The following is a 12724-nucleotide window of genomic DNA, read 5'->3' as shown; positions in this document are numbered from 1 at the left end:
TGTGAGAGTGAGAGACAGGTCCAACAGACAGAGAGAGTTGGACTCACTAAACTGATGTAACCTGGTACATTGAGTTCTGCAGGCTCTGTCCTTTACAGTTCCCAACACAGTGGCTTCTCAGTCTTTACAAACCCCCCCTGTCCCTCCAATCTAGAACCTCTGTCCTTATATATATCACACACACACACACACACACACACACACACCTCCTAGAGATTCCTGGGCCAAACAAAGTAAGGGATGACAGCGGAAGAGGTAATGGAATTAAGGAGGACCGGTGTTCCAATAACAGGGTGATTAAAAAGGCCTCATTACGGGTGAAACTCTCACAGCGAATAGAGGTCCTTTAAGCCGGTTACATGCTGGTTCCTTTCTGCCCCCTCACAGAACAGCCAACAATGGAGAGAGAAATGAAAAGGTACATTTAAAATGTTTAACAAAGGACCAGAGGCAGAGGGAGGCTGGAGAGAGTTGATGTGAGGACGGTGTGGGTGGACTAGCTAGGTATGTGGGGGTGAATCCTGTCTTCCAATTAAGTCAAATGGTCACTTAGCCAATAGGGATTCGCCCCATTGTGTAAAGAGAAAAGGACTAATTATGATCTTTAAAAAGGTCTAACGCAGCAGTTTTTATCTCAAAACCAAATCATTTCTGGGTAACAATTAAGTGCCTTAGGGTGATTTCAAACAAAGAAGCAAAAATATAGCCTCTTAGCAAAGAGACATTTCTAAAGCAAGAGAGGTTTGGAACTCTTTCTTATTGGTCTATTAACTAATTTACCGCATGGTGATGTCACCATGGAAGGCCAAAACTCCATCCCACCAAAACATGCAGAAATGTCAAAACAGCTCTTAATTGTCAAAACAGCTCTTACCCTAAAGGGGCATGATCATTATGTTCTAAATGTCACAGTATTACTCCAACCTAATGTTTTGACTGCACTTGGCCGTTGAGTTGACTTTCCAGCTCTTTATAATTGGAGTGTTAACGTCAGTTCTCAAAGCTGTGTGTTGCTTTTATAATTCAGAGTAGAATTCATATCTAAACGTACGTTTTTTAATTGCTCTTAAGAATCCGTCCATCCGGTCTGGCAGATTTAAATAGTTCAGCTCTCCAGAAAACAAACAAAGGGATGAAAATACCCCGGACATTATATACAAATCACTGGACTGGGAGCAAGCAGCTGTGTACCAAATGGCACCCTATTTCCTGGTCAAATTGTAGTGCACTATATAGGTATTAGGGTGGCGTTTGGGACGCAGCCAGTGGAACTGTCACTGAGGGTAACAGTCTGAGGCAGGAGGCTGTAATAAGCGTCGTCTACAGAGCTGGGAGAACAGAGAGACAGGGGAGAGAGACGGGAGCATGCTGGGTCATTATATACCATCAGCGTCATCTAGACACTGTCTGGATTGTGTGTGTGTGTGTGTGTGTGTGTGTGTGTGTGTGTGTGTGTGTGTGTGTGAAAGTAACATGACAAGACATGATTTTCTTGGGTTGCAGCTCTACAGTCACCGACACAGTCTGTCTAAGAGTCAAAGAACTTAATTTTTAACTTCAGTACTTCACATGAAGCCAATTTCTAACCTGACATGATGTATCCACACAACTTTCCTAAGGCAAAATACTTCCAAGAAGTAATGTGATGGATCACTGAGTTGGAGTTACGGGATTGATTCCCAATTGGTCAACAGACCTCTCTTGGTTACTTCAGCACACATTGCTTCCTCTTAACCACATCCAAGGAAATGCCATCGGTTACACGTTAGTTCCCAGCAGCTAAAATCCATACCAATCTGATAGACGATTAAAGTATTAATAGTCCTGTATTCCCATGACAAATCCCTACTCTGATCTTTGATCCCACAGGAGAATGGCATGTAGAGTCAAAGTGACTGGGGGGGGGTCCAGAGAAGCTGCTCTGTCATTATCATAACACAGGATTTACGTCTCCCAGACAACCCTGTGTGGTGACCCCTAAAGCTGAGGTCACCCACCGCCGCAACCAGCCATGACGGTCAATAAACACGGTGCATGGTTCCTCACTGACTAGCCGTCTGTCTGTCCTGTACTTAAAAATCATTGGGATTTCCTAAAAAGCTTACTTTAGACTTACACTGATTACATGGAGTAATTTTGAGTACATGGGAGCTTGGTTTTGACCCGCAGGGCTATGTAAACATTATATCACAATGAAGAGATCTGTTAAAGAGAAGAAAAAAGACTGTCACATCTGTCCGCATGATGAGATCATCTCATGGCAGTAACACTCAGCTCAAAAACACATTGATTACAATTCCCATCCACCCACCCACCGGCCATCCATCCACCCGGCCATCCACCCAGCCATCCACCCACCCGGCCGGCCATCCATCCACCCGGCCACCCACCCACCCACCCGCTGGCCATCCATCCACCCGCTGGCCATCCACCCACCGGCCATCCATCCACCCGGCCATCCACCCAGCCATCCACCCAGCCATCCACCCACCCGGCCGGCCATCCATCCACCCAGCCATCCACCCAGCCATCCACCCGGCCATCCATCCAGCCATCCATCCAGCCATCCATCCACCCACCCACCCGGCCATCCACCCACCCACCTGGCCATCCACCCAACCGGCCATCCCTACAATTGTTTCTGGTTGCAGAGCTGTGTTATGTCATGTGATTGGATTTCAGCTGATTAAAACACCTCTAAGACTATAAGGAGGGATCAACGGATGAACTGCGGTGAAGGGGGGGGGGGGGGGGGGGTACAGAGGAGGGGGGGGCGGTACAGAGGAGTCAGAGAGGAGGGGAAGTCAGTGAGTGACAGTGGGAGATGGGGCCTGTCTGTGTGTTGAAGACATGACAGAGAGAGCCTTGCTGACACTGAGGACAACTTGAGGACTGAGTTTTAGGTTTTAGGTAAAAACCTCAGTGACAGGAAATAACTTCGATTAACAACTCAGCCAGCCTTGAAGAAATGTAATTCGGAAGAGAACATAACACAAAACCTCTATAGTATTTGGAGTATTTCAGGATTGCTCTTCCTGCAGAATGATTTCACCAGTGTGGGGGTTAGCCTACCTATACTGGCTTTATTGGTTGACTGAGGAATTCCTACACTTAAGGTCAGAAAAGGCTGTCTGGATGAATCACAGAACCGTCTGATCTACAGAAGCAGCTGAGGAAGCATGGAATGCAGACAGGTTTGCCCTCTACTTCTCTCAGCACAGTAGACCCACCATCTCCCCCTACTGGTGACCTTCACAGAACCCCTCACTGAGCCTCTGGGTTTGTCCCCTAGGGTGCCATGGGCCCTGGTCAAAAGTAGTGCACTACTGTATATAGGACATAGGGTGCAGTTTGGGACAGTCAGAAAGCCTTCCTCTTTTTCCATCTATAGCAGTAGCATCATGTGACCGTGGCCACGGCTCCATCTAAACCAGACAGAGCTCATGACTGCTTCTATTTTACCAGGCCGGAGAGGAGAGTAAACAACCCAATCTGAGGAAAGAGAAAATAGAAAATGAAAGGTCATCAGTTAATAAGAGATGAGATAAAGAGATGTGGGGTGGCGGAGGCGGGGAGACCTCGGGCGATTATACAGAGGAGAGGCAGTAAGCACAGGACTAGCCTGGTCCCAGATCTGTTTGTGTAGTCAGCACCAACAGATCTGGGAACAGGTTAGCACAGGAAGGCCATGCCTCGTCACACAGCCACTGATGATGAGGAATAACAACACTCAAATGTCCTCTCTGCACTCAGGAAGGCCTTCCTCATTCTCAGTGCTTGGTAATAGTAATACAATATGTTTACCAAATCAGCACACGGGCTAGACCAGCACATTAGGGGACCTATTGTAAACATCTCAATTACAACAAATACAATGTTGTGTGCTGTATGTGAATACAGGCCTGGATTCTGTAGTGGAGTGAAGCGCTCGTTCCCTGGCAACCAGACTAGCAACAGTAAAAGTCAGATAACAGATCTACAACATCATTATCAGTTATTAATCACATTCAGAGTTTTGACAGTTGAACCCTTGTAAAAACCTGACCATATCATAGCTAGACGCTCCTCCCAGTGTCAGAGTCCTAGTTCAAGAGCTATGGCAGACATCTGAATGGTGGAAGTCATTGCCAAACTGCGGAGGCGAATGTTTCCCCAATCTCAACATGGTAAATGATATGCTGCTTACTGGGGTTGGCTGGGTGACTATAGGGAATGGAGAATACCTGGCGGTGGTGTTAAACTCTCTGCCCCCAGGGGGAGGGGAGGTGGATGAGGACGTGGAGTCCTCCTCCCTAGTGATCAAACATGAGCTTTATGATCGACTGAGACCATAAAGAACAAACCGCACAGACACATACAGGCCTAGTGTATGTGAGACTGACTGCAACCCAGAGGAATGAGAGACACAGAGAGAGATAGAACAAGAAAAAACTAGAGAGGGTGGAAAAGAGGAGAGGAAGAGAGGAACGGCAGGTAGAAGAAGACAGAAAGACAGTAATTGGCAGTGACATCCAGAAGGGGGAGGGGCTGGAACAAGGCGTTTTAAGATGGAGGACACTTACGCTGGTGACCCGGCGGTAGATCTGTGCAGCGTTCTGGCACTCGGAGTAGGGGTACTCTGAGGTGGCCATCTCCAGCATGCACATCCCAAAGGCATACACATCCACTGACTCGTCATACTTCTCCTCATACATCTCAGGGGCCATGAACTCTGGGGTACCTTGAAACGGATCAAAACGGAACGGGATCAGAACTCTCTGTGCCTCACACTGCTGTGTCTCCTCCGGCCCAACTCACCCAGGAGGGCCAGAGGGGAGAGGAGGAGAGAACGAAGCCACGGGACAGGCCGCCGACGTACCACCTGCGAGGAGAGAGACAGAAGAGAGAGCGGAGAGGGGGAATGGTGGGAGCAAAATAAATAAAGAAAATAAATAAAAAAAAGAACAGGGGGAAGCTGGCTTCAGTTTAGTCGGAATTGAAACAAGCACAAGTTTTTCTCTGTAAGGCCTTTTATTGGGGCTAAGAGAGAGAAGGGGGAACAGGTGCACAGAACATGCTGATTGGCCCTTGTGCTGATACTTTATAATCAAGCAATTGGGAGCAGTCTGGTCAGAGAAGACTCAAACAGGAGAGGGGTTGAGAGGACGACAGGTTGTTAGCCAGACAGACAGGTAAATATAAGTTCACCCCCTCCCCATTCAGACACAAACGCCTGATTGGATAGCTTTGTAACAGGTGAGTCTGAAATAGCCAATCGAGGGCCTTTATTACTACATTTGTCCTACTGGTGCGGTTATCAACGTAGCTATGGAACTAACTTGTGTCAAAACCTCACATTTCACAGAGAAACAGGACACACGTCTTAGTGTCACGTACCTGTTAGTTGACCTGTTGGAAGCAAAGGTTAGAGTAGGTTGGTTAGGACTGAGATAAGCCTATCCCATAGCTAGTGACTGAACTAAACAGCTCTGTTCCGTGCACCTTGTGACACTGGTATGAAGCAAAGGTCTTACACAGAAGAACTAGTATTTAGAATTTGGGAAATGTTTATTTAAATGTTTATTTTCACTTACCAGAACCACTTACTGTGACTGCAGTACATATGATATTATTATCCAGTACTGCAGAATGAGGGAGAGCCTACATGTTTTAAATACTCAAGAGCATAGATAGACAAAAAAGAAAACAGGTTGATTAAGGGGAAAAAGCTAGATGAGCAGATAGAGATGGCCGTATCAGGGGATCTTAACACGCTGAGGGGGAGAACACAAAACCCAGGAGGAAAACGTTTTAGAGAGAGACATATTACAAATGGCCCCCTATTCCCTATATAGAGCCCTATGGGAGCCCTATGGGCCCTGTTCAAAAGTAGTGCACTATATAGTGAATAGGGGGCCATTTCAGGCACATTCATCATCATTGACAGCATGTGTATCTTAGACTTTAAATCAGTCTTAAAGTAAACAAACCACAGGTCTCCACCCAAACCCAAAGAGAAAATATGGTTTTTACCCACAAAAGAGGAAAACTCCACATTTATTGTCAACATTTGTGTGATTTCACGATGTGGCTAAAGACCTGCTGTCATTAGGGCAATTTACAAGCTCCAACACACCACAGTTTATGGAAAGTTAGAGTGCTTTCACCTGCTTAATATGAATTTCAATGAGCTTTTTCTGGTGTAACTGATAGTTTTCAGATGGGGAAGAGAGACCAAAAGGTGTTTTCCCCTTGTTAAAACAGGGAACTGGCTGGCGCCGGCGTGGCTCCCCAGTTTCACCCCGAGACCAGTCAAACACAACCAGCCCTGGAGGAAACTGGAGGCCCACGGAGTACTGCGGTCAGGGAGAGCCAGGCGCTGAAAACCTGTGGTCGGCTCACGACAAACAGTGGTTGGAATCTTAAACACTTAAAAAACAAGTCAGGAGTGAATTTAAAATATATTTGACTTTTATCCAGTCCTTCCAACCACGCCCACCCGAAACCCTCACATTCCATTCCAGAAGGTGTCAATTTAAAACCGAATATATATTGTTAATATATTTTAAATTCAACCATCTGTGGGGAGGTCGGAAGGGACGAGGGAAGGGATCTGGCTTTGACACGGGTATTGGAGTGGAAGGTGAAAGGTCAAAGGTCAATAAATCAGCCTATGGGGTCATACCTATGACACTCTTGGCGAAGGAGGCCCGTTTGAGCGTAGCCAATCCCAGGTCTCCTATCTTGACGGAGCCAGTGGGGCCGGTGATGAAGATGTTGTCACACTTCAGGTCCCTGTGAATGATGGGAGGGGCCCGGGTGTGGAGGAAGTGGAGCCCCTTCAGGATCTGACGACACCAGCTACGCAGAACCTTGATCTTCATCACCTTGAACCGCTTCAGATACCTAGAACACAATAACAACAAACCATGATGAGACGGTGGGACGTTTCTAACCAGTGTTGTTTTGATATAGCTGATGAACCATTATCTTCAGCACCTTGAACCTCTTCAGATACTGTACCTACAACACATTTTAAATATTCATTTAGCCAGTAAAAGTTGTCATTATAAATGCGTGGTAAAGCGTTGAGAACAAATTAGCTTTTACAATAACAAAACAAGCAGTGGTGAGATGAGGTGTAACACATTTCTATCAAGTGTTGTTTAGATATAGGTGATTAATGATTATCAAAGTAACCCATCACTGATGATGAGTGATCACTGGTTTCATGTACAGCAACAGTCAAAAGTTTGGACACACTTACTCATTCAAGGGTTTTTCTTTATTTTTACTATTTTCTACATTGTAGAATAAGAAAGACATCAAAACTATGAAATAAAATATCTGGAATCATGTAGTAACCAAAAAAGTATTACACAAATCAAAATACATTTGAGATTTGAGATTCTTCAAGGTAGCCAGCCTTCGCATTCTCTCAACCACAAAGACACAGCGGTTGGAACCAAAAATCTCAAATTTGGACTCAAACCAAAGGACCCGTGTGGCTCAGTTGGTAGAGCATTGTGTTTGCAACGCCAGGGTTGTGGGTTCGATTCCCAAGGGGGACCAGTACGGAGAAGAAAAAAAAATGTATGAAATGTATGCATTCACTACTGTAAGTCGCTCTGGATAAGAGCGTCTGCTAAATGACTAAAAAAAAATTAAAAAATGACTTTAGTAGTGATTTCTTTGCAGCAATTCGACCATGAAGGCCTGATTTACGCAGTCTCCTGCTTCCTGTGAAGCAATTATTTGGGCTGCAATTTCTGAGGTTGGTAACTCTAATGAACTTATCCTCTGCAGCAGAGGTAACTCTGGGTCTTCCTGTGGCGGTCCTCATGAGAGACAGTTTCATCATAGCGCTTGATGGTTTTTACGACTGCACTTGAAGAAACTTTCAAAGTTCTTGAGATTTTCCAGATTGACTGACCTTCCCGGACATTTCTGGGGGTAATGGCCCTAGCCCTCACCCTCCGATCCAACAGGTCCCAGACGTGCTCAATGGGATTGAGATCCGGACTCTTCGCTGGCCATGGCAGAACACTGACATTCCTGTCTTGCAGGAAATCACAAACAGAACGAGCAGTATGGCTGGTGGCATTGTCATGCTGGAGGGTCATGTCAGGATGAGCCTGCAGGAAGGGTACCACATGAGGGAGGAGGTCTTCCCTGTAACGCACAGCGTTGAGATTGCCTGCAATGATAACAAGCTCAGTCCGATGATGCTCTGACACACCGCCCCAGACCATGACGGACCCTCCACCTCCAAATCGATCTCGCTCCAGAGTACAGGCCTCGGTGTAACGCTCATTCCTTCGACGATAAACTCCAATCCGACCATCACCCCTGGTGAGACAAAACCGCGACTCATCAGTTAAGAGCACTTTTTACCAGTCCTCTCTGGTCCAGCGAAGGTGGGTTTGTGCCTGTTGATGCCTGGTGAGGACCTGCCTTACAACAGGCCTACAAGCCCTCAGTCCAGCCTCTCTCAGCCTACTGAGGACAGTCTGAGCACTAATGGAGGGATTGTGCGTTCCTGGTGTAACTCGGGCAGTTGTTGTTGCCATCCTGTACCTGTCCCGCAGGTGTGATGTTCGGATGTACCGATCCTGTGCAGGTGTTGTTACACGTGGTCTGCCACTGTGAGGACGATCAGCTGTCCGTCCTGTCTCCCTGTAGCGCTGTCTTAGGCATCTGACAGTACGGACATTGCAATTTATTGCCCTGGCCACATCGGCAGTCTTCATGCCTCCTTACATGCCTAAGGCATGTTCACACATGAGCATACCCCAACTTCTTATCTTGCCAAATTTTTAAGGAGTTTTGTTTACACACCTCCTTGACAGTATATATTTTTTCATCTTTCTTTAGTGTCCTAAGTTTTAATAACTGTGACCTTAATTGCCTACCGTCTGTAAGCCGTTAATGTCTTAACGACCGTTCCACAGGTGCATGTTCATTAATTGTTTATGGTTCATTGAACAAGCATGGGAAACAGTGTTTAAACCCTTTACAATGAAGATCTGTGAAGTTATTTGGATTTTAACAAATTATCTTTGAAAGACAGGGTATTGTTGTTGTTGCTGAGTTATAATATATATATATATATATATATATATATATATATATATATATATATATATATAAATAACACATACATCATATTTTCTACATACTTTATACTATATCTGGTTTTAGTTGTTTAAGTTTACACTGAAAACGTCCATCCAGAAATGTATTTCTAAAAACCCTGTTTGGACTTAGCAGGCCCGAACAAACACTTAGGCGGCCCGCCCAAGGATTTAAATGGCAGACAAATCCCTGGTGTGTATAAGTGCACCTGTGTTTAGACTACATGTGTGTATCTGGATCAGTACCCTGAGTGTTACAGTGCCTGACCTCGGTGTCTTGTCTTTCGGCACTGGGCTCAGGCTCCCATGTTGAACCCCCCCCACATGGCTGTGTGGGTGTTGATGATAACCACGTGGACCAGACCAGTCTGGCACCAGATCAACCAGCCTGCCACCCTACCCAGCCATGTGCCAGGCTCTCTGGCGCTGGCCCTCCTGAGAGTATGGCACAGCTCCTGGTACAGTAGTGTGACTAACAGCCAGGCAGGCCCAGACAGGGGACTTAGTTGTTTGTGTCTCCCTGGTCTTGGCCCAGGCCTGTACGGCTGCTAGGAGAGAGGGCTGTATTAAAGATGCTGCCAACGAAACCAAGTCCAGGGGCAATATACTGTACCACATGGAGACGAACATCCACACAATCCTTTTCCTTCCATCAGTTCATCTTTTTCTTCCATGAGCTTTAAAGATAGTTCTGTTTTTCCACACATTTAATTCATAGCCATATACAAGTCTTACTTCCATAACAGAGACTGTCTTACAGGAAGTGGATAATCTAGGCCATGACAATATTACAAGCAGTGGATAATGTAGGCCATGACAGTGTTAGAGGAAGTGGATAATCTAGGCCGTGACAGTGTTACAGGAAGTGGATAATCTAGGCCATGACAGTGTTACAGGAAGTGGATAATCTAGGCCGTGACAGTGTTACAGGAAGTGGATAATCTAGGCCATGACAGTGTTACAGGAAGTGGATAATCTAGGCCGTGACAGTGTTACAGGAAGTGGATAATCTAGGCCATGACAGTGTTACAGGAAGTGGATAATCTAGGCCATGACAGTGTTACAGGAAGTGGATAATCTAGGCCGTGACAGTGTTACAGGAAGTGGATAATCTAGGCTGTGACAGTGTTACAGGAAGTGGATAATCTAGGCCATGACAGTGTTACCGTCCCCGTAGTGAAGGTACATTTTACATTTTAGTCATTTAGCAGACGCTCTTATCCAGAGCGACTTACAGTAGTGAATGCATACATTTCATACATATCATACTTTTTTTTTTTTTTTTCTGGCCCCCCGTGGGAATCGAACCCACAACCCTGGTGTTGCAAACATCATGCTCTACCAACTGAGCTACAGGGAAGGCTAGGTACAGTAGTTTGGGACACAGCACACTGACTCTTCCACAGGAGGGAGCTGCTGGTCTGGTCCAGGGTCCTGAGCTGCACTGTCTGTCCTGTTGTGGGCCCAGACAGACTAGCACCACATGGTCAGTACAGGTACCGCACCACAGCAGATTGGACAGGCAGCCACACTGACACCCTCTCTTTTTGTCTTTGAATGCCTGTCTGTCGCTCTCTCTTGTTCCCTCTCCCTCTCCATCCTTACTGTCTGTCTCGCTCTCTCCCCTCCCCCTCACTTTGTCTGTCTGTCTCTCACTCTACCTCAGTCTCCCTCCCCCTCTCTATCAAGAATGTGAGGAATCTGCAGCAGAAGCAGCTGGCAGGTGGGCAGCTCTCCCACAATGCATCAGTCCCATGGAAGGTGGGGTGGTGGGCAGCACGCAGTCCATTGCCCATTTCTACTGTAGCTGTCTGCTCTACATTCAGGTGTTATTGTTACCACAAAGAACACTGGGCCAGACCCAACCCTGACTGGCCTGCTGCCCCCCTGTCCTGTCCGCTTCTGTTCTCTCTACATTGTCAGGGGTTTTGTCATGTGTGTCTGTGTCTGTCTCTAGTGTGCCAGACTGAGTGTAGACTAGCTAGCAGCAGGGAGGTAGGGAGATGGACATGCGTCCTGGGCATGGTGAGACAACACAACAGCATCATGTTAAGAGGTACCACTCTGATCTCAGGGCTCACACACAGCTGTGAAGTGCTTATTATGGAACAGTCAGAAAGCCCTATTTGACTAGCAGATGTGCCTACGCATAATATGAAGGTTATGGAACGAGGAAAAGGTTTAGTAGAAGGACAAATAACACTAAGACATTTCCTTTGACATTTTCATATCTCCGTTGGTGGCAGAGAACAACAGTAGGGGGGATGAGACGGCAGAGGCTGACGACGGGAGAGGTGGACGTTCACCAAAATGTTTAGTGTGTGTGTGTGTGTGTGTGTGTGTGTGTGTGTGTGTGTGTGTGTGTATATAAAAGCGTACGAGCTTGTCAGTACTACTCACGTTTTGAGGGTGCCTGATGTCATAAGCTCTGTGACCAGCACGATGCACTTGGAGTTCTTTCCTTTGGAGGGAGACTCCCAGGAGTCGTAGAAGCGTACAATGTTATGGTGCTGCAGACCCTTCAACATCTCAGCCTCCTCCTTAAACCTCTGACGCTCCGTCTTAGACAGCTTACGATCCTGTAGGAGAGAGCAGGAGAAACATTATAGATTTCACATTCCAGTTACAGTTGTCTTGACACATAATGCTTTACAATAACCCAGCCTAAAGTATACGACAGGACCCAATCAATCAATAAACCAATCGCTCAATCAAGTGTTCATAAAGTCCTTTTTACATCAGCAGTTGTCACAAAGACAGTGTTTCACAGTAACCCTGCCTAGTCAAGCCATGAACCACACAGGAAGAACTGAGAAAACAAAAACAGACTAGCTAGCGAACCTACATACTTCTCAGTTGTCCTATTTTAACAGCCTGGGTCCCTCTAACTTAATGGGAATACCAGTTCAGTGCTGGCCTGCACCATAAACACACCGGCCATTGCGGTCAGGGAAACACTAACAAACATTGTTGTACATTTAAAAAGGGTTAGTTTGAGGGGTTTGACTTGTTTTATGGAGATGCCATGTTTGTGGCTCAGAAATATTTTTGTGGCCGAGAGGGTTGGTACTGTTAAAGGGATACTTGGGGATTTCGGCAATGAGGCCCTTTAACAACTTCCCCAGAATCAGATGAACTAGTTGATACCATGTTATGTCTGTGTCCAGTATGAAGGAAGTTAGAAGTAGTTTCGCGAGCCAATGCTAACAAGCGTTAGTACAATGACAAAGTCTATGGGTATCTGCTAGCCCGCGAGTTAGCAATTGCGCTAACTCTAGTTAGCAATTTCCTTCAAACCGCACGCAGACACATAAAAATGGTATCCACGAGTTCATCTGACTCTGGGGGGGACCCCAAAGTATCCCTTTTAAGGTCAGAGTTCATCATTGCATAGTAAAACCAGAAGTCTCCCTATAAATGGTCTGTAATGAGCTTTGTGTTAAATCACAGACTGGATTCACAAAAGCAAGACAGAGGGGAGAAAGAAAAAGGTTAGGTTAGGGAGGTGGAGGGGGTGGGGGGGGGGTGTTAGAAGGCCAATGGAGAATCCCCCCGTGTGGCCCTGCCCTATAGAGGTGAGTCACCCACAGTCACCTCCCCCTGGCCAGATC

General features: G+C 46.3%; 1 protein-coding gene across 4 annotated transcripts in view; it reads right to left on the bottom strand.

The window, feature by feature from the left end:
• Window positions 1-11768, bottom strand: part of wnk1b (WNK lysine deficient protein kinase 1b) — a 77532-nt gene extending 65764 nt beyond the window's left edge. The window contains exons 1-3 of one of the 4 annotated variants that reach the window (XM_029747190.1): window positions 11514-11768; window positions 6665-6885; window positions 4563-4720 (exon numbers count right to left, since the gene is read on the bottom strand). In XM_029747190.1, the coding sequence (XP_029603050.1) occupies window positions 4563-4720; window positions 6665-6885; window positions 11514-11641 (507 nt within the window). In that variant the 5' untranslated portion in view covers window positions 11642-11768. The remainder of the gene's footprint in view (window positions 1-4562; window positions 4721-6664; window positions 6886-11513) is intronic. The other 3 variants (XM_029747191.1, XM_029747192.1, XM_029747193.1) reach the window with 3 other exon arrangements.
• Between the last annotated feature and the right edge of the window lie 956 nt (window positions 11769-12724).

This window comes from Salmo trutta, unplaced genomic scaffold, assembly GCF_901001165.1.
Source record: "Salmo trutta unplaced genomic scaffold, fSalTru1.1, whole genome shotgun sequence".
NCBI lineage: Eukaryota > Metazoa > Chordata > Actinopteri > Salmoniformes > Salmonidae > Salmo > Salmo trutta.
The sequence above is the reverse complement of the archived record's forward strand: the minus strand, read 5'-3'. Positions and strand labels throughout refer to the sequence as shown.